Source organism: Varroa jacobsoni, unplaced genomic scaffold (genome assembly GCF_002532875.2).
Source record: "Varroa jacobsoni isolate VJ856 unplaced genomic scaffold, vjacob_1.0 scaffold_134, whole genome shotgun sequence".
NCBI lineage: Eukaryota > Metazoa > Arthropoda > Arachnida > Mesostigmata > Varroidae > Varroa > Varroa jacobsoni.
The window spans coordinates 380,382-408,234 of NW_019213036.1; the positions used below are offsets into that span (position 1 = coordinate 380,382).

Consider the following 27,853-nt stretch of genomic DNA (forward strand, 5'->3'; position numbering starts at 1 on the left):
ATGGATAAAAATAATCGGCGCCTAATATATACGAATTATTGCGCAAACAAACCACGCGTATTTTAAGTCGATTCTGACAGCTGATTGCAGCTATACATATACTTTCTGGCTTTTGGAAATGGTCGCTTCTTAGAAACCTGTCTGTTAGGTAATAACCTTCATTCTCTGATGAAAAGGGTATCAAATGCTCTTTCTGAGAGCACTTAGTTTATTGTCTTGTCCTTTACGAAAAATTCACGTCAACGTGGTTTTGATTGCACGCAGTGTATTCAATGTACGACGTTGTTAAGTGGCGTGTTTTACTTTGACGAGGACCATTATCAATGTCTGGTGGACACCTCTCTTTCCCATACGTTCTTCTATTAGCTCTGTAACTAAGCATGACTAATTCGTGATGGAGGACAGAGGGTTTTGCGAATTAACTGCCATGATGCAACAAACAGCTAAGTTAAGAAACTGAAAAAAATACTTAATAGACTGGTGGAATTCCCTTATGTGGTCCATACCAAGAAGAGCTGGAGATTTGCATGGAAATTGTGGCCTTTACGTACTCGCCGCTTATCAGAAACGAGGAAAAATAAGTTGCTTCAGGTAGCACCGGCGATCTGATATTTTTTTTTGGCTAAGTTAGGGTTTATGTATTATGTAGTGCGGATTTCACTGCTAAAATATCCATGTCGCTTTGTGAAACTCTTATCTACTAAACCCTAAACTAAACCCTAAACTATGTACTTTGTTCTGATCTGATTCTAATAATATAATAATCTGATTCCAATAATATTCCAAACCAAAGCTTGTAGGGACAGCTACAAATGAAGTTATCAGTTTACTAGTCGCAGCACAGTTCGTCCTCCTGCTAGCAGCCACGCTGCGTCTCGTGCAAGGTTTTATCATCTTACTTTTCAAAAGTACCAGAGTGTGTATCGGCGTCCCACGTGCTTGTTTAGTTGTCTATTTAGTCTTACTCCTTAAAATCCTCTTGGGCAACCCGCATATTCCATTATTCTTCTTATTTCGTCAGTCAGTGGCTCTATCTCTCGTTTTCCGACACTTTTTTTTGCTATCTATACTTTTTTAACTAGTTGTTAATCTGGGTGCTAGGCTAGCAACGTAACAGATGTTCTAAACAAAGCCGCGAAGTTCGGCGCCTATCGGCTCCACTGGGGACGTTCAGCTGTCTGACCCGGGAATATTTCAGGCACATTGCAAATCAGACCGATATCTTTTCCGTGGCTAAACTTAGTTTTCTGATTTGAAGTGCCTCACACCTTCCATCTTTGGAGCCTCTTTAAGCTTTACTAAGGAAGCCGTGAAGCAGTAGTGTACTTATAACATATATAATATATTACCAAAATTGTACACCTGTAATTGTTGGCCAAAAATGCATGCTCGGCCAATCTTTAATTATTTGGAGCTTAATCGATATTTTGTTAAGGAGGCTAGAAGCTAATGCATTATACAGATCAGACTACACAGCTGACAAAATATTTGTCCAAACAATCAATCCTTACAACGTTATATTGCTTACTTTAGAGCAGTCATGAACCGTTGATCTAGTATACAAGTGATATTTTATTGAAGGTCTATCCTTTTGTTGATACAATAGGCTTCTAAATAATGCTTTAAAATGAGTAGAAGTTGTGCTGAGACTGACTTACCTAAAAATTCATATAATTATATTCTGTAAATCATGTTTAATTTATGACCAATAATGACGATGCTAATGAAGATCAAACAACAGTGAGTGGAATGTTTTACATAGTATATCCTATGCTGGAAAAACATGAACTTACACATCTGTATTAAACGGAAGTAGACCTAGGCGCCTCATATATTTCAATGTACATAAACACACCCCAAGGCTGATTGTGTTTACTATGCATTTGCTCCTCAGGAAGCAGAGGCACTGCATTTAGATATAATGTACAAGAGTTTTATTTATGTATACTTAACGTTTGTATACATATAAAGGAAGTAAGACAATTGAAATAAACATAAAACATTTGCCAAACTATACGTTTAATTTAAGTTCGGATCTAATTACAAATTGATTATTGCCTAAAATAAATTTAGTAAAATAATGCCTATTCAAGGCTTCACGGGCGTCGATCGACCTCGATTTCCAGGTATGATTTTCGAAATAATTTAATATAACTATTCATTTACTCACTGCCATATCTCAAAATCATACATCATTGACAAACCTTATAGTCGAAATTAACAGTTAAAATGTATGACAACTAATAGTCTTTAGGCTCCCTTTGCTCATTAGCTGTTGGCTACCTAATAATTATTTGTATAAAATTACACAGAACACGATACTACAATCCTTTCTTAATTTCTCCGGAAGCTATGCTTCACCTTTGTGTTAGACCACATTATGTTAGCTCGCATGAAAATAATTAAAAGGATACTTCCACATAAATAACAATATTCCTAAAAGAGGTTTTGACACTGTTAGCTATTGGAAAACGTTGCCATCAAGTATTCTATCGAAAACCTTGACGCAACCTCCATAGACCATCTTTAGTGGTTCCCCTTTTGAAAAACTCGCAAAGTTTCTTTAGCAGTTTACGAAACAGGGGCGCGTCCTTTTCGGGAACTCTATTTCGAAAAACGGCTAGAATTTCTTGAGTGGTTGCTTGGCCGTCAACTGTTGCACCTGAAAGGAGAGTATTGTTTAATACAAAGCACATGCCGCGACAAAACGTGGTTTGCTTATCACGTCTTAAACAATTCACAGCAAGATTCTATCAATTTTTTTTTCTGGAATAATCGAGCTTCATTATTCTCCACCTTCTTCCGCCGTTCTTCTTACCAAAAGCAATGAAATTCCTGAGATCAACAAGTAGCTCGTCGGTCTCGTTGGTGACAGTAGAGGTCGCCTCTACGACGGATTCAGATTCATAATCTTGGGATTCATTATCTGATGTCTCCAAATCTACATTTCCAATGCTCCTGGCTCGAATATGAGCCATCAATTCGGATGAACTCATAGCTGTTGCATCAAGTAGACGACAAAAGAGAACAAATTTGAATATTAGAAATCTATGGATTATAATCACGTTAGTCACATGGGCGCGGGGAACAGGCACACGCACGAATTTCGGCAACGAGAAGTGTTCCATGACATAGGTACGGCTTAAGCCTTAGATCAGGCGCTTGCCATTTTCAAGATGGCAGCGATGGCATATCGCTGCATGCTGCATATGCAAATCCTCTTCTATTACAATAATAAATCCGTTGAATATGATGTAAAACTTGGCATCTTTAGAGTTACTCTGCTTCAACTGACCTTTACTATTTTTGATCTTCTCTTCATTAGGATCATATGCAAAATGGCTCTTTTCGCCCTCTCCTTCATGCGATGATCCTTCTTTATTCTTAGTTGGGCTAGGTCCTGCTGGGCTCAATCCGATTGACTTGACATTCTTAGTTCCAAATCGCGCTTTCTTCATTCCACGATAGGCACCGAACTGGCCTGTCCAATTGGGAATTCCTGAAGTCGCACTACAAACATCAATCGTAATACATTCAGTTAGACTTAGCTTACCTCACATCAAACGCATTGTGAACTTATAACAATACATGCGACTTGTAATATGGTTAACCGAAAGCATTATATAATTATTATAGACACCGTCTATAACATAAGTGCATGTGCTTTTATATACAATCAGTACTTCTGAAAATGGTCATACCGAAAGCACATTTTGCGCGACCTTTCTAACTTCTTGACAGCTTCCTGTGCGACCAGTTCAGCTTCTGCCTCTATGAGAGCGCTGTCAGCCACAGCAGAGTCCATTATCGCATCGTGTTTCATCACCTGTAATATGCACACAGATAGTAGTTTGAGCCCACGAGCAACGAATTTACCGGATTTGGTGCCCATAGTAGGCCATAAGAAGGAGAGAAAAAAGCATCCAAATAAAGCACGTCTCTCTTAATACTCACCGAATGCACGTTATTGTTCCGAAACAGCTTTGACAGCACATAATCATCGTCTTCATTCCTTTTCGTTGTTTCACCTTCATTCTGTTTTTTATCAGTTTGGTCTTCATCATCCGTGTCCGTTCCCTTAAAACGCGATCTTCGTACCACTTCTGATAATTTTTCACCCTCGACAGTTGTTCCTCTACTACCGCTAGTAGTTGGCTTGTCCAATTCTTTAAGATCACCAGGTTTAATTTTCTCCCCAGCCCCGATTTTTTGGCTGAGCTTCTTTGCTGGAGGGTTAAAAACAAGAAGACTTAAAAATGAGTTAATGACGTTGGAATATCATTTGGATTGGTAAATTTCGGGATTTGTCCGGATAACCTAGGATATTAATGAATACAGCTTGTCTGCTTGCTGCTACCTGCTACGTACCAAGCATTCTCATTTTTTCCAATCGCTCTTTATTTTCTTGCTGTTTGCGTTTCTTTTCGGGTGTTCTGAGATGCTTCTTCCGAATCTCTGAGCCCGTACCGGCAAAAATGTCAGATGTCTCAGTTCGGTTTCTCTTTCCTATATCATCCCCAAGCGTAAACAATTCATGCAGTTCATTCGATTTAAAAAATCTCCTCTGCCTTGGGTCATTCAAGATGCGATTGGTCAGGAACTGCTTGAAGATCTGTCGATGGTATATCTTTTCTTCAATTGTGCCGGCCGTCATTAAACTGAGAGAGAGAGAGAGAGAGAGAGAGAAATAGCTTTTTAGACAGTTGAAATACGCGTAGGCAAACCATTAGAAAACGCACTCACCAAATCTGACCGGGTTAAATGTGGTAGTATGATATTAACGCTTACGAGGCTATTTTACATTTAAGAATGTGAATTGCATTAACTACCGATAAATTGTTACGTCGCGATTCTGGCCTATTCGCCAGGCTCTTTCACGGGCCTGCATATCAGTACTCGGGTTCCAGTCCGGGTCGAAAATGATGATCCTGTTTGCTCCTGTTAAATTTACTCCAAGTCCACCCACCCGTGTCGTCAGCAGGAAAACAAATATATTTTTGTCCTGAAAAAGGATCGCAACAACATAAATATGAAATAATTTAGTTCTCAGTACAATATCATAGCATATTGACAATCATGCTGGATAGCCAGAGTTCGTAACTCGTATATATGCGTATGTACCTGGTTGAATCGCTCAATAGCTGGCTGTCGGGAAGCAATGGTGGTGCTACCATCCATGACCAGATACGCATAGCCCCGGCGATGCACGAACGCCTCTAGGATCCGTAACATCTGGCGAGACTGAGTGAACACAAGCGCTCTGGGAACATAATGCCACACGCATACAAAAAGCTCATCGACATACACATAGCGCGATACGAATTTCATGTGCCAATTTCATGTAAACCACCAAACATCATAAGCATCTGTACGGTAAGACATGTTTACTAAACGCAATGTTTTGTTTCTTTTCAAATTTTCTGCCATATCTTACTCACCTGTGACCTTGCTTCTTCCACAGCTTGAGCAACGCCTCAACGACCATCAGTTTGCCGGATCTCTTGACGTATCCAAAATTTCGTTCGTTTTCTTCTTCTTCTATAGGCGGCACCTTCAATGCGGAATCCATATTTGCAGGCACCAAGTCATTCCAGTCCCCTTTTCCGGTATCGCTATGATTTGGGCTTTCGTATGACTGAATGTTTAATTTTGGCAGAACAAAAAAACGCCACATATACATTTAATTTATTGCTTTGTTTTTACCATAGGTATGTTGTTTTTCGATACTGATTTGATATGTCACTACTTGAAAGAGAGTTGTACAGACACTTTCTAAGAAAAACATTTATAAGTACCATAGCCATAGAAAACCATATCATCTTTAAAATATCAATAGCATCTTAAGACAGAAAGTTTTATACTCTAACGTTATGCAAATATTCGAATACACCTCACTCGCATTACGCGTGACGAGCTCCTTATACGGTCCGCCATCGTAAAGATCAGGATGATTGCATATCTTTCGCAGGTTTATGAGGCCGACAAATAGCTGTAGACGACCATCGAAGATCTGTCTAATTTCTGGGCTATCCAAGTAACTCTTGTATAGTTCGCGTTGCCTGTCAGGGCAATAGTAAAATAACGTACTTTAATTAAATTTAACGTCGCTGAGTGGATATGCTCTGTTTTATCGGTATGACGTGAGTTATTACAAAGAAAAAGGCGATGTTTATTTACACAAAGTTACCAACCGTTCCGTAAGTCTACAGAAGAGAACCTGTTCGCTCTTCGGCGGCAAATTGATGTTAGCTTTAACATCGCTCTTCATCCTTCGCAAGAGGTACGGCTTGATTGCGTCTCGTAATGTAGAAGCACATCGGTAGCCGATTGCAACCTGCAACGCAATAACGATTTTTGCTATCATATCTGTACGTTTGTGAGCAATTTTAATTAAGAACACGCTGAACCTTTCCCTAACGCCAATAGCTGAAGGCTCGACTGAAACGGGCGTCCCACTGTGAGATTAAAACCGGCGGCTACCGGCCTCGAAGACGGAAATCAGGCATATTCAGTCTTCGCAGCAGAGCGACTAGTTTATTTAAGGTTGATATCGGTTTTAGTGAAGAAAGCCTGCTATTGTCATGGACTGCAGTGTACTTACCTGCGTTTCAGTTGCATTGGCGTACCCTCCCTGAGTAATCGGCACCGCGAATTCGGCCATAAATGTCGGAAGGGTTCCTAGCTTTCCGGGAAATATGAAGTCGAATAAAGACCACAACTCACGCAGATTGTTTTGAATTGGAGAGCCTGATAATATGATCCGATGAGGGGTCTGAAACTGCTTGACCGCTAACGTTGCCTTTACGTTTACAGCGGAAAACGCAGCCTTACATTAAATAACATACGCCTATTGTTTTTTGCTTAGATCAGCTGCGACATACTCGGAATAGCTGTATAAAACTGGGTAGAAGTGAACACAATCCAATTAAATTTGTTGTTTTTTTAAGTCTTTTCATGTCATTTGTTTTGGAAGTGGATTAATATTGTCAGAAGGGAAAACAATACCAGGATCCGTACACTAAATCTTTGTACCTGTGCGTCGGGGTTGCGAATTTTGTGGCCTTCGTCAAGTATAACATAATGCCACTGGTACTTCAAAATGTTGTCCAAGTATATCACAATACCCTAAAATAAATTACACAAATCAGCGCTGTAAAAGGACAACAGCAATCTTACAAATAAAATCGAACTTATGAACGTCTGTTAATGTCTCTATTCTAAGTACTTAAAAATAAAAACTGCTATAATTTTACTTATATATATAATAATTTTATATAAGTATATAATATATAATTTACGTATAATTTTACTTACTTGTACATAGTAACATATAGTAAACACAAATATTACATGTGTCATGCTGAAAGCCGTCATTTGAAATATGACGTTCGAATCTCAAAAAGCCGCATTAATTCGTTCATTAATAACATCAACCATATTTATAAACGGCTACGTATCTAGTTTTACTAGCTTACTGTAAACGAGGTACATAATTGATGAGTATAACTTACTTGATAAGAGGTAATAAGTGTTCCGCTGGTCTTGTTTATGTCACGTACAAGAGATTCCTTTTTTTTGCCTGAATATGAGCCGGTATTATGAAGAACCCCTACACGTTGCCTTGGAAACCACTTGTGGAACTCCTGTTTCATTGAAAAAGAAACATTGACTAGGATCAAAAACATTTATCACCCTTAAATTTTGTACGCATTTATAACACGTAAATAATTGTTGTTTCCAGCAGTGTCATAGTGGTTCTGTTTTGTTAAGCTAAAAAATAATATTTTAAAATACATGTCCATTCGAAGCGAATTAGCCCGGCGCCCATACAGGTGCGAACGGATGACGCGCTTTATACACTTGTGACGTGACAGTCCTCTAATAGATTCGCAGCGAGCCGTAAGTCTCACCTTGACCCATTGGTGCATCACAGTGGCTGGGGCAATTAGGATGACGGGGCCAAGTCCGCAGAACGGGTCTCCCACCACACGCATTTTCGAATGTTTGAGCGCCCGTAAAAAACTAATCATCTGAACCGTTTTACCAAGACCCATTTCGTCACCTGCCGAAAAATCAAAGAATAAATAGGTCTATAAATGCATTCGTCATTTGGTATATCGAATAGCTACTATTTTTAATTAACTGATGTATGGTTTTTTGGTTTCACATGAAATTCCATCCACGTACCAATAATTCCACCGCACTTATTCTGGTGTAGTTCCCACAGCCAACGCACCGCTATTCGCTGATACGGGTAGAGGCTGTTATAGAGAGAACAAGGCATACGAAAATCCTCATCGATCTCTTCCTCGCTGCAGTCTGAATCGTCGTCCAGTTGACAGACTCGATTTAAATATGTCTAAAGTTAAAAATTGAAAAATTCTGGGTAAGTAAAAAAAATAATTACCACTGTCTCCACGAACGGATTATTTTATGTAAAACAAAAATATATTAACAAGACTACGTTGGTTCGTCTGGTAAATTTGTTGGGGATGACAAGTATGTTTCGAATAGCCCGCGGTAGAAGACAGCCAGAGAACCCACCTTCTGATCTCCGTCATCTCGATGCCTGTGCCGTGTGTCAAGAGGCATTCCATCAGTGGTATCGCTACGACGTCTGATTACGGACTTTTTGAGGTCCTTATCCTGTTCAAACTTTTTTTCATCTTCATGTAACTCGCAATTGTCTTCATCCTCCTCTGGATCGTAATCTGAATCGTCGGAATGACCAGCCGTCCTAAAGAACAGTGGAAAATGGTATGTTGTATTCTCTCTTGGTGCCTTTATGTTAATGACATTCATGCCTAAATTTAGTTTTTCGTTTTATACCTTTTTTTTTTTTGAAAAAATATGTGCCATGAAATAAACTACTAAGCACCTACTAAATTTCTGTTAAACGCATAGATATAAAGCCTCACTACACATACCCCTTAGGTAATTCAAGGCTAATATTATTGTCCTGGCTGGGTCGCATTTCTTTCCATGCACCAATAGCTGAATAATCTTCGATCGTTCCAAGGGGAAGATCCCAAAAAGGCTTCTTTTTCTTTTTAGGTCTGCAATAAAATAACCGAAAAAAAAATCTACAGAAGTCCACCATAAAGTTTTGCGTAACAAATAGTGGAACATCTCGAACCGATTGGAACTGGCTTTTCACTAATAGCGTTGTGCTAAAGGCTGGAACCTACCTACAGAGTTCGAGAGAAGTGCCGATTTCAGCCTTCCGTTTTATTCCCTTGGCTTCGGCAGTCAATGTCTTTCTGTTTTTATTTTTCGTTTTGGTAGCGACCGATATTTTGTCCTTTTTTTCCCGGCGAGCCTTTTTTGTTTCGGCTGTCCTAGCATCCAGAAACTGATCGAACATATCCACTTCAGGCAGCTTAATTTCCCGAACCTGCCCAAAAAAGCAATAAGAGTAAGCTAGCCGAATCAAACGTCAAGTAAAACTTCAACTGTACAACCAGCGTGAAAGGAAAAAAAATACCAAGGCCTTAATATATAAGCTAATGTATCCATTACAATGCGATCGTATCATAAACGGTAATATGTAAAAGAAGAAGCAGAAATACTAGAAATTCCGTTTGAACAATAGTGAAAACACTCAAAGATTCCGGTCTACATTTGACGGGTACGTACCGTAGAACCAAATGGTGTCATTTCTCCCATTCTGATCCGTCGTTCCTCTTCGGTTTCGGGATCTCCTAAAAGCATCCGAAGTTGCTCCCGTGTTTCCTCATCGATCTCGTCAGTACCGCCGAGATCTTCGTGGCCAAGGAAAATATTCAGGCTTCGAAGTTTTGCCTCCAGTTTCTTCAGATGCTTTTCTTTATTTTCCTGTAATTGCCGTAGAAATTATATCGTAAGAAATGTAGAATCCATAATTAGTTTCAGATCATGTTACTACTGTTTTTCGAGCCAGTTATCAATCGTGTGCCTAAAATAATGTCGGGCATTCTTATTTCTGTTATGTTGTGCATGCATAATACTTAGTTACAAACCTTTTCTCGGCGGATAGCGTCCAACTTTTTCCGAGTATCCTTAGTCAGTTCTTTCTTTTCGTCGTACTCAGCCAAACTTTCGTTGATCGTATTCAGACGTTGTTTTACAAATCTACGCAAAATCGAAACTGTATCATTGTTCCACCACTTCATTTACATAACTCTTACACCTTCTATTTAACATAGTCGAGACACTAAATAGTCAATTGTTTTTAAAAGGACACTAAGTTACCAAAAATACTGAGCATTGGTTCAATACGACCGTCTATCACTCAGATACTTTGAAGCGCAGTGGCACCACCTTTAATGTCGAAATATTTGATTTTAACATCAATGACATTACACTATAGTTTATATCGTTTACTTTTTCGTTCACTTTCGAGATGTTGACCACACGTGATCTTGTATCCTGTTGATAACTTACATATTGATACAGTTACTCACTTCACTTCTTCAATGACATTTCGGAGTTCCCTGTCATGTCTGAGGCGATCAGCTTGCTGTATTTGTTCGTCGATTACATCAATAACACCCTTCTCGATCTCCGTTTGATCATAAGCCTCTCCCAGGCCAGCCAGCGCTTCCTGCTCATCGTTCATTTGCGACGCGAAGTCATTTGAGGTGTTACGTCCATTGAAGGTTGCCGTTGAAGTGGATGGCCCCGGTCCGTACTCCATTGTCGCGCTCGTACTTGCTGTAAAAACTGTGCGGACTTTTAAATATTAAATAACAATTTTTTCACCTCGATCACCTGTTGTGATTTTGAACTGAAAAAATAATACAAACGTGTTAAGTTATATTGCTGTTCGATTATAAACCGATATAGCCATATAAAGGTAACGATCAAGTGGTACAACTACAGCTTGCCTAAAATGTGCGCATTCATTTACAAATATACAAATAAATCAAAATACATTTTAGTCTATGTTTTATAGCACATGGGATAAAAAAAATAATTTTTTCGTGTATTCCGTTCTCCTTAATTTATATTGACCACGCGATATACAGTTACTTTTTGTGTTCTTATTATGTTTTTTTCATATAGTAGGTAAAGAATACACTAGAAAGGCTCATAACTTCAATGGAAGTGCTGTGTGGCATAGCTTAGTACAAGAATGAAGGAATACCATCAGTTACTATAATAGTCATTCAAATGATGACCAATATAAACCTATTCGTAATAGACTGTTAATAGCCATGCGAATGTTCGCATATACCGTTCGCGGCTAACCAAAGCTTAAACATCTAATGGCAGACACGCGTTTGGGCACAATATCAGTGGACTCCTCCACTGACAGAACGGCGCACTCGCTCCCGTATAAGTCAAAAGCTTTTAGCCGTTCGTAAAGAAAGCACGTTATTGTTTTTTACGTGGCGATCTGTAAGGGTGCAGCTGGGGCAGCAGAGCACTTTTCGAGAAGAATCATTATTACGACTCTTGCTTGCATTTAATTAAGTCTTTAATATTCCTTAAAATTACTTTAAGAACACATGTTCTAAGCAGTTCATCTGTAATTTGTATCTCAGTCTGACAATAACCGATACCGGTAGGGAAAAAAGCCAAATCATTTTTTTCATATGCATGTTGAATACTATTGAATATTATTTATTTATACACGTTAATATTACCCTGTATGTATCCTGAAGACGTATGATGAAGGAAAAAATCTGTGTCAATGAATCACTGAACATTCACTTGGATGACACCGCTGAGTATATTCATAGTTTGCGTTAAGTTACATCCATAAAGTGAACTTCGGTCACTCTTCACAGATTACAACACCATAACTGTTTAACAAAAGACTCTACGTCTTTTTAAATTTTGTCATAATTTGGTTGTGGTAGCAATCAACTGATTTTTATTTTTCCTTAGTATATTGTACGTATCGCTTAACGACTTCAGTGTTTAATTTGGCTCAATAAAAATATGCAATTATATTGTATATTGTTATCATTCCTCAATCAAAATAAGCTGCGTTCCATTGGGATATTCACTATTATAATATGTTTATGTTTACACATGTCTCAGTAGAAAAACACAGTCGGAAGCATCTCCACATAAATGCCCTCTCCATCTGTTTGTTTTATGTCGAATTTTGCGTTAATTCGATTCTACCGCTCTGGCCAGGATTCGTTGCTTTTTTATGGAAGCCTCAAGCTGATAATATTTCTATACATTCGTATCAAGGCACTCTCTGTTCAAGGCCAACACAGAAGCATATAGAAAAGTCGCCGGCATTATTTAATCACGCATGATACTTAACAGGATTCGTCAGATTCGAAGATTTCGACTATTATTGTTGTTGTCGAATACCTGTGTTATGTCGTCTGCTCGACTGACGTGTCTGTCGTTGACTCGGACATCGGTTCTGGTATACAAAAGTAAATTTTACCCTATTTTCTGAATTGAATTCCCGACTATTTAAAGAAGAGTGGAGTTAACTAACGCGAGTCAGGATGCCGGTTGATCCTCTGTTCGACGTAAAAAACGCCTACTATATTGGCAATTATCAGGGATGTATCAATGAAGCTCAACGCATCAAGACTGACGATATTAACCAAAAAAAGGATCTGGATGTGTTTATTTATCGTGCCTATATATCGCTCAAAAAGTATGCTCTCGTACTCGATGAATTAGAAAGGTGAGCAAATCTTACAGAGAACTCTTAATGTGTTTATCTAATATATTCTGTGTGGATGCGAGCGACATGAAAACTTAAAGGTGATTGGTCACGTCGTGTATTTCAAGCTCGTTTATGGATAATATACATTTTTATTTTGGCAATGGCAGAGTAATTTTTTGCGGTGTCACGCTCCGAGCTAAAACTTTAACAGTAAAGAGTAACATGCGTTATGTAAATACATCAATATCAATTTGCATCCACTTTAATTCGAATTGATTAATTCCCTTTTTCGCGAACATTGCAAACATTCACTCATATTTTGAATAAAGAACTAGACCGCTGTATTCATAACTCTGTATCGCCCAACAAGTCCAAACCAAACAAATGATAAAGTAACTAGTATTTACCAAAGACCTGCCTACGATTTCTGTGAAAGATCAACTGTTCTTTTTTTGGTAATGGTGCTGATTTATTAGATACTCGGGTCCTGACGAAGTGCGTGATCTTCGGTTGCTGGCAAAATTTCTGAGCGCCGAGCCACAAGCACGGGTCCCGATTTGTGAAGAACTTGAGAAAAAGCTGAGTGCCTTTTCATCGAAAAATGAAACCTTACTACTTGTAGGAGCAACCATATATATGCACCAGGGTGACATTACCGGTGCACTTAAGGTAAAAAACAATTTTTTCTAATGTCATTGGTACATCGCTAAACTTGAATTAAAGAAAACATTAGTCAACGATCTAAGCACTAACGTTCATGACTACAGGTTCACTTCATTACAGGTTACTTAGCAAGCTTATCATATTCGAATTTCCATTATTATTTCAGGTGCTGTCCAATTGCAGTTCTCTTGAGTCAATGGCCCTATCTCTTCAATGCTATATACTGTTGGACCGGCTTGATTTAGCTACCCAGGAGCTAAATATGTACGTACCAATTTAAAATAAAATTTTTATTAATACCCGAAATACAAGTGGTCCAATACTACAAGACTTGAGACACACAATGATAAATTACAACAATGAAAAGCTCTGATTTATTTGTTGTCAGTATGAGCTCCTCGTACATTTTTCTAGACAACCGTATATATTATTGCACGTTTCACTAGCAGCTTAATCAGGATATCTCCATGCGCCACGGCAATATGCCTTTAGATGATTTATTGGTTCTAAAAAAAGTTTCAGCCTTCGTAACGATTTTAGAACAGTTATAATTTATCACTTTTTACTACAGCAATTTGCGGGCACTCCTAGAATGTCTCATAAAACAAAACTGTTGAAACGTTTTTGTCGTTTGTCAGGATCCAATTCTTCTTTATAACCTGTTGTTAAATATTTAACTACTGTTCTTATTCTCAATACATTCATATATATTCACGGTACATTTAATATACACAATTTTCTTCCTATTCTTGTTGCGTAATGGGCCAGGATGATCTCTAGGGACGAAGACGCCTCTCTTACTCAATTAAGTTCAGGGTGGCTGCATCTCCGTACGGGCGGTGATAAATTGCAGGAAGCATTCTATATTTTTACCGAGATGGCCGATAAAAATACCAAGACGCCCCTTCTTGCTGTAGGACTAGCCAGCGTCCTTATCGCCCAGGGTGAGCCTTTAGTTACTTGTGTTATTTCAGGTTTATTTGTTACAGTTTGATTTGTTTACAAACATCAATTTTGTTTAGTGCCATATTGGATAATTTGTTTCCTATTTTGTTTTTATTTTAGCTGTTCTATACATACTTGGTCTTGTGTTTCAAGTTGCTCTTGACAATGAAATTGCATTATCACCAGCAATGGTAATTGCAAAATTTCATAACATTGCTATTTTTTGTTGCTCTTTTGATATTTGGGCATTCGCAGGTAAATATGAGGAGGCTGACCAATGCTTGGCGGAATCGCTTGAAAAGGATCCCAACCATGTGGAGACGCTCATCAATCAAATCGTTATCTCCCAGTTCCTTGGAAAGGGCCCTGATGTAAGTGGATGACTATTTTTTCTTAATCATTTTATTTCTAATGTATGTTCTTTTACCTTGGCGCATCGGATTGTAGCGAAACAACTTTTTTGTTGGATAAATTGCAAGAAACAATGTACGCTTAATAGAAAAAAAGCTAAGGCAGTTGGATGCAATTCCTCAACGCATAATTTGATTTACCAGGAATTTTCCGAAAAAAAATTTAATTTTTCATAACGTCATTTTTAGGTGTGTGCTCGTTTGCTATCACAATTGAAAACTTCACATTGTCACCATCCTTTTGTGCGAGAAATCCAGGGAAAAGAGCAGGAGTTTGAAAAACTTTGTCGTGCTTTTTCTGAGATGGATTAAGAATCCTATACTACATAGACAATATAACAGGTACATGTTTTCATTGACCCATTGATCAAATAGAAAATCAAAGAGAAATAATATGAACCATAACGTGTAATATGAACCTTCTTTGAACTAATAAATATTTCATCGTAAAATGTATTTTCCTTGGTTCATATTATTGATTCAATAACGGTTGTTGACGTCTTCATAGATGAATTTTGCATGTTACCTTTTCTCCGTGGCTTCGCAACAAATGGGACTCACCTTTATTCGAAACATATTTGTGTTTGTAAACTGCAAGCTCTCTATCTATAATCTTATTTAATGCATACCTTATTCCAGATATTATCTAAGATGATATCAGTTTTGGTGGCGTGCATAATCTGTTAACGAATGGGTAGCTATTATTATTTATATATACAGTTACTAAGTATTTTCTACAAGCTAAGTAGCGATAGTCATAGCCTAATTAATGACACAATTTCTGTTTTAGTATGTCTTTATTGTTGCTTCGTTCAGTGCTCATCATTAGTGCTGCTTTTAATAATGGCGTTGTATTTTCTTCTGTTGCTTGGCAATATCTGAGCGGTGTTTCCTATTCATATTAATTATATTTGATTGATAATGCTATTAGTTGGATCTACCTTTGCCTGAGAAAGATTAGTATTTTTTACTTAAAATATTTTTTCGTGGGAATTGATAAATACACTATTTTGCTATTCAGGTTAAAGAAAGGTTTGTTTGAATATTCAGGTTCTTTAATTGATACCTTGGTGAATAATCTTGCTATATCTTGCGTTGAAAGTTACTGTTATGATAATAGATCGTGTTAACTAGACTAATATAATGTCTCTTTCTTGACAGCTGCAGGTTTGTCTATATCACACCGATTGTCTATATCACTTTATCGCCTCGAGGTCATTTCTTTTTGAAATTAACCTGCTATGACTACTCTATTTCTGTCGTGTATTGAATGTAATAAATGAGCTCCGTTTGGTCACCATTTCAGCAGCTTAAACATGTCCTCGTGTTCCCCCTATTATATTATTGTAAGCACTTCTGTTATTGTAGCACGGAAGCAATATAATTGGATGTTTAACTTTTTGCCCTCATCTACCATTGAAAACAGCGCAATTGCTTGATTAAGGAGGCTTCTTCTACCTAGCGTAACCAGCTGTAATTTTAAATTAAGACGGTTATTAGGCAGGCCGGTCATCCTTCGCCTTAATAATACACCGAATGTCAGTGTATGAAATTTTAGACTTGGTTGTTTGGATTCTTCAGACATTGACTGACTCAAATACCCAAACGATGCATGAACATTTCTGATTAACTTTGCAGTTAATGAGATTAAAGATAGAGATTTTCTTGGTTTAATAGTAACTTGAATTTTTTTTTGTTTGGAATTTTTTGTCAGTTTGTTAGCAGCAATGAATATAACTGACCCTGTATGTGTTATATTGTGGCTAGGAGTTCGTTCTCCTTTGACAAATTAAGTTAGGAACTTATAAACATTAATTCGCTAGGCTCCATTTACTTAATTACTATAACAATTGTGACTCACGATACAGCGGTTTAGTATTTATATTCAGTTACCTACGTTAGTTATTAACGGAATTATAAAACGTCCCGCAATATATTTGGGTTTCCTGCAAATAACATTGTTTCTATTGTAAGAATAGTAAAAAAGCTAAAATGTCACCATCATCTAACTCTGATTGATGGTACATCTACTAAAGGTGAATGAAAAACTTTGTCTCTTTGCTACCCGCATCATTATTGTGATTTCTCTCTTTCCAATACGAATATTACTTATATGAGTTGTAGCATATGTTGCGTTTGCAAATCGAGACGAAGTATTTTTTCATCTTTGAAAATTGCTATAGCTTGTAATGCAGCTTTCGCTAGAGAAGGCCATAGCTTTTACGTAGTGGCAAGAACATTTTTTTTGCCACCATCATCATTTAATTGACTATTGGTTAGAACCTTGGTCATTTACAAGATCTATCGTAAGCAGGAGGATTGCCACAGTTAATATAAAATTACGATATAGTGTTTCATCGATCGTTAACACTATAGCGCTTAATGTAGTTTTTTTGGGTTTATAGTCTGCGATATAGGATTCTTCTGTTTTTCACAGTTAAGCATGGAATGGGTCGCGGTCACTCATATTTCACTGTTTTAGGTTGACTTCTAAAATGTTATATGTCTAAATCGAATTGCAAACGACACTACTGCTACTGCAGTGTTTATTGTTTGCATAGCTTTGCTTACATTTCACTTATAAACTTGATTTGTCGAGCTAGCATTTCTACTCACCAAAATATTCAACTTAAAAATAATACGCAAAGGCAAACTTTAGACAAACGGTAGCTAAACCTGGATAAACTTCAGGCATCATCTTTAAAGGTATTGTTGTAAAGCAGTATGCTTTCATAACGTTGCAGCTCTGCTGATATTTTAGCTTAAAAAGAGTCGATAGCGTAAGGGTTAGTTAAGCGATCCTGCAATCTTAAATGACATCGTTACTCAAATACGTGAAAAAGTATGTGAAGAAAATGTTACGTTGTGTAACAAAAAAAACTTCCCTGTTGTTAGTAATTAATATTTCTGTTTAATGACCCTATAGGCAGCTAGGAGGTAAATCTGTAGTTCCCCAACAACGATTGCAACCGTTGTCAAAAATAGGTTCGAGCTTTTGATTTTTTCTTCTGTGAACTAGATGTTACACTTTTAGGACAGAACGTATGAAAAACAGGCTAGGATTTGACAGGATTGGAATAATTAGTAGCGAAAAGTCGATACAGTTCGATTTAGCTTGTTCGTATTCTAGTAGTTAACGGCAGCTTTGCAACTTAATGTGCTGCGTACCTGCCTCTTTTTCTCTCCCTGCGAGAGGGAGAGAGAGAGAGAGAGAGGTTGCAAATAACAGTTTGCGTACATCGAAGAGGCTTAATTTAACTATGAATGTTTTGCGCTGCACGGGGAACCCCTGATAAAGCACTTTTCTAAGTTTTAGTGTGGCTATAGGCTGGGTGATTAAATAATAGATCCAGACCAGAAACCGTCATCCACGGATGATCAGAGGCTAGCGATTTTAAAGAAACAGAAAGGAGGCGAGAATCGTTGTTGAAAAATAACGGCGAAGTTGTCGGATTTTTAGCAACAAAACCTGTAGGGAACAGGCGGCCTCATACATTTTTCACGTACTTGATGCTCACTGCAGTATAAGACATTCGCATAGCGACACGAGTGTCAGAAAGCCTTACGGCGATCATCAAGATGCATCCTGCTTTGGAACATCGCCAACAGCTGCTGGGACATCAGTAGAAGTTCCCAGGCGCAGCTACATCCGTCAAGCTGGACAGATAATTGTAAATCTTATTGCTCTCGTTGTTCGGTCCATTTCTCTGCTTTGATTTTCATATTATTGTCATAATTATTTTTAGCTGTGTAGCAACAAACCCGCGTAATCTTTCGCGCAAAAATTGAACGGCCAGTCGTTTTATTTGAATTGTTTTTGAGTAGTCATTCATTTGTTTGTTATTTCACTATTGTTCATATTAACTCTAAGCTAATTTTCATCGCTCTTCTGTTCAGTTCATTTGCCATCCAAATCACATTCAGTATTGTTCGCGTAGTCGGTGACACGCTTGTCAACAGCTGTCATCATCACTAAATCAAGCAAAACCTGTTCGCACTCATAAGGCACAATCGTCACTTGTTATAAAACATACCCACAACAACCATATGTCGTTATCTTTGGCATTGTCAATGTCGAGCTTTCTCGAGTTGCTACTACGTAACTCTTCATCTGTAAACATGTTTGTATATGAATAATAACAGCATAAAGAACAACTAGATAAGAGAAATTGCCAACTTTAATAACTAGGGTTAACTAGAAGTCGCCGTACGGCTTCGGGTTCCCGGCTGTACGTTTTTAACTACTTTATAACATTGTACAGCACGTTTTGTTCGCACGGCTATTACTATCTGGTCTTTTCAGGAGTTCTGTGCACATATGCATGTATACAACGAATACGCAACCTATCCTGCCGTGTATCTCAGGAAAGGTCAAATGTGTAGCTCTTTCTTCCTAAACTTCCGTCGGCTACCACAATGTGTGTATGAGGACAATGTCACAAAAAGTTGAAAAAATACCACATGTCTCAAACACAAAGTCGATAATATTACGTTATATCGAACATAACACGTATACGAAGTTTTACATGGATATGCACGAACGAATGAGTCATTACGGAAATTCATAGCAACCGAAATCTATAACGGGCGCATGGTAAAGATGTAGAGCAATCGGTGTTTTCACAGGCGATCCCGTTTAGTAAGAACCGATTTCTAAATAGAAGTTCGTGTTTGTTTTTCGTTCAGTCAAGTTTACCTTGCTCAATAAGAGGAGGTTCCCAAGCTCGTTCTTAAACTTGCGATACCATATGAGAGCATCACTTCTGTGGTTGCAAACGCCATCGCTACTGTGTACATGGTGATGGTCTGTTTGCAGTACATATTCTACTTGAATAAGAATACATCCTTCAATAGTTTTCTTTGCTGAATAGCTGACGAAATGCCTTATTGTGGTTTGTAATTGTGTTATTATTGCTTTTAATTGATCGTGTGGCATATATTGTTGCTTTTTGTGTGTCATGTCATGAGATGCTATTTGTTGTTTTAGAGTGTTACTTTTTGAAGATCAAGAGTCTGAGACTGTCACTGAGGGGTCGATGAACGATTTTAAGCACTTCGATGTATCTGAAACAAAAAACTAAACCGTAAATATCATTGCGCTCATGATTGGCAACTGTTTATATGAATATGCAATTGGCACTAATTTCCTCGATATTCACTGAGAGCTGGTTTCAGCTTTGTCAAAGACATAGACTATAAATAAAAAGTGCAACTAAATAAAGAAACAAACGACGATTTCCATAGGGGCGTGTACACAGTATTAAGTAGTCTTTTTTCTAGGTTAGAGGGCACCTACATTGACAAAAGTATGTAGTAAAGACGCGGAAAAGGTAGGCTTACACTGGGGTAAAACGTGGGTCTACAGTTATGAAGTAAAGAGACTCACATTTAATAGGCTTACAATCTTCGAAGTCTTGTGTTTAAAAAGCCTACTACTCTTACTATGTAATATTCTTTAATTAATTATTAAATACGTAAGCACTATTAGTACAATTACACGGCTTATTTGATTATGTCAACGATATGATACTTCGTTAAAATATGAGCCTTAGCTACGGGGTTCGAGTGAATGCCTAATTTATATTCCTTAATCTTGAATAATCTAGATAAATTTAACAAGTTTCATAAGTGCTACTCAGTTCTCTAGATCTGCACCCAGACGGTCAAAGTAATACCAGCCCGATTTCCTTAAACTACTTACTCGTGGTGTATGGTCGACGGCCGTGAGTCCAACAAGACTTGCGCATGCAAGTATTTTATGTCAGTGATGACATTTGAAGGCCTGTTACCAATACCCCAACATGATTAGGTTTGGTCTTCTGCAATGCGCGGATCACGCGAGTAAACGCGTTCAACTTGCAAAAAGGAATCTTGGATAAAATTAAATAAAACGGATCCAATGTGAAGGTCGCTAGCAAGAGCAGAGGCAAAATCTTCAAAATTACAGGTTACTTTTAGATCGGTGCTTATGTAGTGATGTGAAATTTTGAAGTTGAAGCTCTTGCCGTTGCAATAGGTTGAGATACAGGCAGAAACGGATGTTATGTTTACACTAAAATTCGTACTCGGGTATCGCAAATTGAAGCTGTTTACGCTACAGAAAATTTTGGAGATGGCCCGTGACGTGCTCTAGCACAGCTTCTATTTATCTTTTTAAGTAAAACGACAAAATATCATATTTTTGATTCGTATTCGAAAGTTGAGTAGTAGTACGCACTTGAGGTAGGGTGATCTCGCAATGAACAGAGATATCCCTATACCGCAATGCCTAAGCTGATGTGAGGATCCGACGTAGTTTACCTTGCCCGGAAACAGCCCGGAATAAAAATAATCAATACAACCCTTTTAGTTGACTTAGTTTGTATAATTTGTAATAGCACGGAAATTTTGGAAAATTACTGGGTAAATGAATGGAAAAAGCTCTCGTTGATTTAAATTTATTAAATCAACCAGAGCTTTAGGAGAAGAGGCAGTAAGCTATACCGATGATTGCTCTGTTGCTTAGATAAACATTTGTTCATTCTATGGACCAACTATGACACTGAAAACAGCTGAAGCTCGCTTCTAATTCTAGTTAAACAATATTTTATGTTCTAGACAGAAGATTTTTCTGACATACATTGATGGTAACAGTAAGGACTAATGGATGCAATATACCTGAAGCTTTCCGATGTGCATTTAGTCACAGTTTCTTCTAGTCAGAAACGATGTAGATCGAAGCAGCAGACGAAGCTCAGGTGTTTAACGGTGCAGAAAATACACTGCGGTTCTACAATAAAAACACATTGGGAAGCGAGCTGAAGAAACTTCTACGATCCCCCGCAATGAGTTAACGGTAAAGTATTTATCTACTAGAACGAATTACAAAGTACATAACAGTAGTTTGAGATCGAGTGATGGAAAACATTGCGCTTCGTGTTCGAAAGAGCCAACCGTTTAAAGCAATGCCAAAGGATGATACCGAACGAAAAATCCGAAACTTTGATACTGAAATTATGAAGTAGTGAAACATTACAAATACCACTCGAAGTACGATCATTCGTACTGTTTGTCGAAACGTCTGGATAGAGATAACGGCGTCAGAAAATTCATTCGGGTTTCTCCTCTAAAATGCCGTCCTTCCTATGCAGCGTAGAATCTTATTTAAAATCAACTTCGAACCTGTCTATTATTACAACCAGGGTTTAACATTATAGATTTTCTAGACGCCGGGTATTAGCAGGCAGGAAACGGTTAACGATAACATTGGCTGTCTCTGCTCTTACAACCAGTCCACTAATCCTCCATTCACTGTGTTATGTATCATTTATACAAAAAGCACACTACCAGACAGAATTCAGTGTCTTCCAAAAGGAAATAAAGAGGATGGACGGAAAGAATAACCGAAACCAATGAAGCTAATGATCCACAGTCGCATCGTATATCACTTTCAACGATATGAGTAGGGTACGTGCTGTTTTGGAAAGAAGAGTGAATGCCACCGACTCATTTTTTGATGGACGAATTTATAGGTAGCTAGTCACGTGATAAATCACAAACTGGATTTATCCGCAAACGAATGTTTTTGTATCGCCAAGGGAAAAATACCATTTTTCAACGTGAACAAGATAAATATGGAACTGATCCAGCTGAACATAGTTGGGAAGAAGGTACTAATTTGGCGAAAATTGTATCAATAGAAAGTACGAGGCGATAGGCCTCCCAGAGAACCTGGCCTTAGCTGCCGCAATGGGAGACAGCAAACAGGGCAGCGAATCAATATGCGAATCGTCTGAGAATATTAATATTAAAAAGGACTCACGTGCCTATATCATTGCTGACTTTAGAGCTTCGTAGAAATCTTGTTGTGCCTATAAAAATATGGAAAACACATTACACACTTGTCTATGACCACTCGAACTAGGTAAATTTAAACCTCGCCTCTTATTGCTCATAGGTGAAATTTTGTATTTTGATGACCGAATCTTCACAGTTCTTCACTGCGACAAACGGAGGTAAAGCTACATTTACTAGTATATTATTACTTACAGGAATTGTTATCGTACTCCTTCTTTATTATGTGGTGACAAACAATGTCTAAGACTGAGCAAAATTGCTTCTCGATCATTTCTGTATTCTATTCCACAGACGGCTACTGCACACATCTCCTTCCTTGATAGAAATATGCTCTAGCACGTGGACTGCAAATTGATGTATACGACATATATAAAAACGTCTCGTAACTGCAGCGTGTATCTTTTGCATCTTTTGATCGGTCGCAAGTTTCTAGATGCATGCTTGCAGTTCCTGAGCTGCTACCTCAAATTGCCCGCGGGGGGTTTATCACTGCGTAAGCGAATATAATATGCATGAAAGCTGATGGAGTTATTCTAGCGAGGGACGAGCATTTCAGCGCCTGGACAGTCAATAATAAATAATTGTTGTTCCGTTTATATATTTCTATAAACAATGCTTAACCTGCTTTAGCGCAGTAGATTAGCGATGTATTTTGAAGCCAGAATGATCGTTCTATGCTTTATATTGTTATTAACTCACGACCGTCGTGTCGTGAATAGCAGATATCGCAGATAGATATCGAGCAGATTTTGTCGGGTTGATGAAAAAGTATTGACCGTTGTTCTAGTTAGATGTTTACAACGTATCTCAGGTAATATAAGTCACGTCATAGGGCACGGCATTGACGTTAATTGAAGACTAAGATGTGCTATCGTTGGAATGCACTTCTTCAGATTTAAGATAAAGCGCCTTGAAAACAGGTGAAGTCTCTATGAAAATTTGATCTATGAAAATGCAATCTTACGATCGCAATAGGGGCTCGCAAAATAGTGCTGTTTATCGCCAAGATGCGTTATTGGGAGAAAGGGCCCAAAGACGGTTCCGTCGCTTTCGTTCAAAAAATTTTCATGCAAAAAATTTTGTCGTAGTGATTGACCGGTTATGGAAGGGGTTAACGAAATTATTGCAAATATTAAGCAAGACCAACACGTCAGCATTTATGAAATTTGAATGCCTCTACCGTATAACCCGGATCTCGCACGCACCATAAGACTATCACCTGCGTTTGACATCGCTGTAGCGGAGTCGTACTATTGTACGAAATTCTCCGTAAATGGCTGACCAAGTTTCCGTTCCCATTATGTTTGTTAGACACCCGATATATTGTTTGGTTGTAGTCAGGCTATCTAGCTCCCGATTGGACCAAATTGAGCATTTACCCTGCAAATGTTGAGGCACATTCTACAACAGGACGTTGTGTAACCCAAAAGAAGTCGATCTTAGCATGACCTATGAGACCCTTAGTTAACATAAATAATTTTAGGGACTGCCTCGCTAGGACAAGTGTCAGCTCAGTACAATTTTTTTTATCTATTGTTCTGTGCCGCTATTTCAGCAATGAGATTAGTGATCTAGTAAACTAATAAAGCGTAAACTTTAACGCGGTTTTGCATAACGTGATTTTTTCACTATTCAATACATGTCGAAAGTGAAATTAGAAGAACAGTCACGTTGACGTGTTCTAACAAGAACTCTTGTCACAAAACATGCATCCGTGGATATCTGCAGACGACTGGAATTCCCGAAAAATCAAGTTTAAAAAAAACCTGATAAATTATGAATTGGAGGTAATGAACTCGTAGTATTTAATTTGTCGGGTTAACAAATAAGGTGTATACTTTCTAAACATCAGTACTACCGAACATTGTAAAACTATGTCAGGTAAACCGCAACAGATGCACTTACCAGAGATGTTTTGACTTATGTACAGAAGTTTTTGCTCGTTATTTATTTGGGCAACTCAAGCCAGTTACATAGGCCAATAAATACATAGGCTATCTAAATTTGGTGTTTTTCGGCAAACGATGAGAGATTTCGCCTTAAGCATCCGAAACAAGTTTCTTGTACTGCCTCAGTGTAACATCTAAACCATTAATGGTAAACTAATGAATAACAGTATAATTAAAAATAAATTTATAGAGGAAATAACTAGCTTTGCGGTACTTCAGAGCAGCCAGATTTTCTATGCGGCTCACTATTGTTTGAACAGCCCGCGTTGCTTTCGGGCTCAGTTTTGTACAGCTCACTAGCTAATGTTTGCTCCAAAGGCCAAAAGTTTATCATAACTTTTGGCCTTTGAAACAATGATTCCAAATCTTAGCTCAGATTTTTGATACAATAGTATCCTAGAAATTTAAATCTGAATATTTATCATTACTACTACAGGTTTTGGAGGTTCTATTAAATGCTGCGGATGCGCTTTTTAGCCATTGCCACATAGCACAACGATATAAATCGTCCTTCATTTTTTTGAGTTAGAAAGACAACGTCAAATGAGCACATAAAATTAGGACCGAATCATTCCTAAATGAAATCCAGAGCTAAGACTCATTTTTACTCAAGCATAAACTAACCTTCAAAAATCGCGCTATGTAGACTTCATGTGACCGTAAAGTAAAGAAATCGAGTTTTGTACAGCACCGTCAGAGAGATTTGTCCTGTCAGGCGTATCCAAATTACACGTACCATAGGTCGTCCGACGGTGCAAAAAATAGTGTTATCCTTATGAGAAAGTTTAGTAAAATCACCTATTGCCATTCTGCAAAACCTATTACCATATTGATATTCCAACCAATTTTGATTGCATTTCCTTACGCATTACGCTGCCTATTTAGCAGAATATGTTCTGATAACCAGTTTGACACACCTACTCGCTTAGAAGCCAAGTTTTAGCTTGGCCTACGGGTCTACTCAATAACGCGTTTCTGCATAGTTCTAGACTCATTCAAAGGCACACCTGCTTAAGTTAGTAGATCCCAATTTGTACTTTTCATACACCTTCGATCAGACTGTCGAGTTTACGATCCGTTATAAAATGACATTTAATGAATGTTCTTATTTCACTTGAAACTGAATAATTTTTGTTGCTTTGTAATAAGACGAAGCGGGGAAAGCTGCTTTTACTCTTTAGAAAAAACTACATGCGTCGCGCTTTATCAGCCGCCGAAGGCACTGCCCGGCCATGGAACTGCAACCAATTGAAGCTCAGAGGTGTACACGCTCAAGCATCCTAACAACAAATCAGTTAAATATTTATTTTTCCAACGTATGCATCTCACGATGTTGCGGAGCAACAATACCTGGCTTTCGACAGAGGGCAAAAAGTTATTCTTCTCTGAGTGGGTCACTTCGTCCCATTCCTGTCGCGCGTCGTTTGCAGGCATCTGCAGTTATCTGTTATCTTTTGAACAGCGCCAAGTGTGAGTAGTGTTTTGCGGGATTTTATCTTCCTCCTGTTCCCCGCGCTTTCCTTCTCCCCTGGTCCCCTGTTCTTCTGTTACAGTCCACCTTGTCTCTCTATCTCAATCACATTCTGTTCGGTCCTTTGTGGTTCCGTGCATGCTATGTGCCTCTACCTCATACGATTGCGTACGGGGCCCATGTGTGTCACCGTGAGGTCGTCGATTAAAAACTCTACTTTCTCTACCTCCGGCCAATGTTCACTCTGAATGAACGTTCTACATTGTTTTGACTCTTACAGAAACAGCAATACCAATTATAGACCAACAGGACAGGGCAGAGGGTAAGCAGATATATAGACGCGACCATAAACGATTCAGTACGAAAGATCACAAACAGAGGATCATCACTAGATGTGGACACGAGCCGAGCTTTTCCAGCGAGTGACAAACCTCTACGCTCCAAACGATGGGATAATCTGTGCTTTTGCCGTGTACACAGCCGTGTACACAGCGACTTCTGGCCCACGGAGTACTATTATAAGCAGGCGGAGATGTAATGATAAATTGACGAGTTTTTAAGAATCGTCGGGCTAGTGGTCAGGAAATGGGTGCAAAGAGGAAAGATGTCTAAAGCGTTACCCATTGTTGTGGAGAGATCCCACTTGGTGATCGAGCGTACTTAGGAACGGAATTTGTCCGCCGTATGAGCGAGAGTTAGATGCATATGCATGCCTGGTTGAGGACTACACGGAACGATAAAGGCAGTGCTCATTTTGGATAGATAAGTTCACCTTGTTTGCTAAGTAGGTAAATCGCATGGGGTATTCGTCTAAGTGTTTAGAACTGCAACTTGCAATCAATACTTATTGTGCCCTTTGCAATGAATTGACCTGATTTATACAGCCTCAGTGTATTTCTAAGTCTCTCTATATAGTTACATGCATTGCATGGTGTAACAAACGAGTATTCAGTCGTCGAGGCATAATGCATGCATCGACCATTGTTTCAAAATTGATCTATCTATTCCAGATTTATTTGATCCTGCTTGCAAATCGAAGTAATAGGTCTAATACTAAATTCTAACAATTTAATGACAGTAGTTTCGAATTCGATGGCAGGATTGATTTTCTGTGCAGCAAAGCTGGAACATTTCGTTACTGTAACAACTGTTCAATAAAGATCAATAACTTTGTCTATATCGGGCTTCGGAGAGGAACGTGTACGTTGGTCAATCACGTGCAGCATGACTACGAAAACAGTAAGTAAACGTTGACATAGAAAACCTGACCAACTATTTTATCCGCCAACTTCATAGAATGGAACGATTGACACACCGATATAAAATACATACCTTTCGGGGACCTTAATCTCATAGATGATGTAGCTTGCGACGAACAGAGCGATGGCTATGACGCGCAGCGGCAGTGTATGCTTAACGACCAGACTGGCTAAATTGCCTTGCAGGATAACGTAATGCACAATGGGCACACAACTGAACCGTACGAAGCCACCAATCCAAATAGAGCGCGACTCATCGTAGCATGCGTGAGCAATCTTATCACTAAACATCATACTGATCGAGATGATGGCGATGATCGACATAACAAGAGCGTAAAACGCGATCCAGAATTGTTCCTGCCGAAACTGGATAAATAGAAAGTCAACGCCGTACACGTAAACCGACGTGACGATACTGACAAAATCCCAGAACTACCAACAGTGGTGACACCGATAGCAGCAACAATTGAATATGGACGAAAACATTGTGCTATAGCCAAGAATCGTGATACCGCTGAGAGTCTTATTGAACGCGTTGAAGCCCGTCGTGCTGTAGTTTGTTAGCAGGTCGGTGGCATACGGCGCGAGGATGCTAATCAATGCCATAAAATTCGTCCAAATGTTGAGCGTTTCATTGTTCCACCGAAAGATCCCGCGAATGCAACGTTCTTTCGATTTAAACGTGCGGTAGCCATGCG

The 27,853-nt window shown here is 38.5% G+C and overlaps 2 protein-coding genes across 4 annotated transcripts; one reads left to right on the plus strand and one right to left on the minus strand.

Annotated features, from left to right (window-relative positions):
- Nucleotides 1–1,554: 1,554 nt before the first annotated feature.
- On the minus strand, nucleotides 1,555–27,799 carry LOC111268207 (DNA excision repair protein ERCC-6). 3 transcript variants are annotated; one of them, XM_022847032.2, is made up of 23 exons: nucleotides 27,229–27,799; nucleotides 10,443–10,701; nucleotides 9,999–10,110; nucleotides 9,637–9,834; nucleotides 9,189–9,394; nucleotides 8,928–9,056; nucleotides 8,545–8,737; nucleotides 8,188–8,359; nucleotides 7,911–8,062; nucleotides 7,512–7,643; nucleotides 7,033–7,125; nucleotides 6,602–6,826; nucleotides 6,192–6,334; nucleotides 5,891–6,059; nucleotides 5,439–5,635; nucleotides 5,122–5,260; nucleotides 4,830–5,002; nucleotides 4,369–4,658; nucleotides 3,955–4,226; nucleotides 3,702–3,826; nucleotides 3,296–3,510; nucleotides 2,819–2,998; nucleotides 1,555–2,662 (listed from the first exon to the last, which is right to left on the minus strand). In XM_022847032.2, exons 1-23 carry the CDS (start codon nucleotides 27,248–27,250, stop codon nucleotides 2,490–2,492), a joined length of 3,969 nt encoding a protein of 1,322 aa, XP_022702767.1. In that variant the 5' UTR covers nucleotides 27,251–27,799; the 3' UTR covers nucleotides 1,555–2,489. The 3 variants fall into 3 exon arrangements, with proteins under 3 accessions (XP_022702767.1, XP_022702786.1, XP_022702804.1); XM_022847051.2 differs by having other exon boundaries at nucleotides 6,602–6,799; nucleotides 27,229–27,798; XM_022847069.2 differs by lacking the exon at nucleotides 8,928–9,056 and having other exon boundaries at nucleotides 27,229–27,797.
- epsilonCOP (coatomer subunit epsilon) lies at nucleotides 12,321–15,096 on the plus strand. Its single transcript, XM_022847162.2, has 6 exons — nucleotides 12,321–12,640; nucleotides 13,099–13,291; nucleotides 13,452–13,549; nucleotides 14,054–14,229; nucleotides 14,486–14,601; nucleotides 14,830–15,096. Exons 1-6 carry the CDS (start codon nucleotides 12,456–12,458, stop codon nucleotides 14,950–14,952), a joined length of 891 nt encoding a protein of 296 aa, XP_022702897.1. The 5' UTR covers nucleotides 12,321–12,455; the 3' UTR covers nucleotides 14,953–15,096.
- Nucleotides 27,800–27,853: the final 54 nt, after the last annotated feature.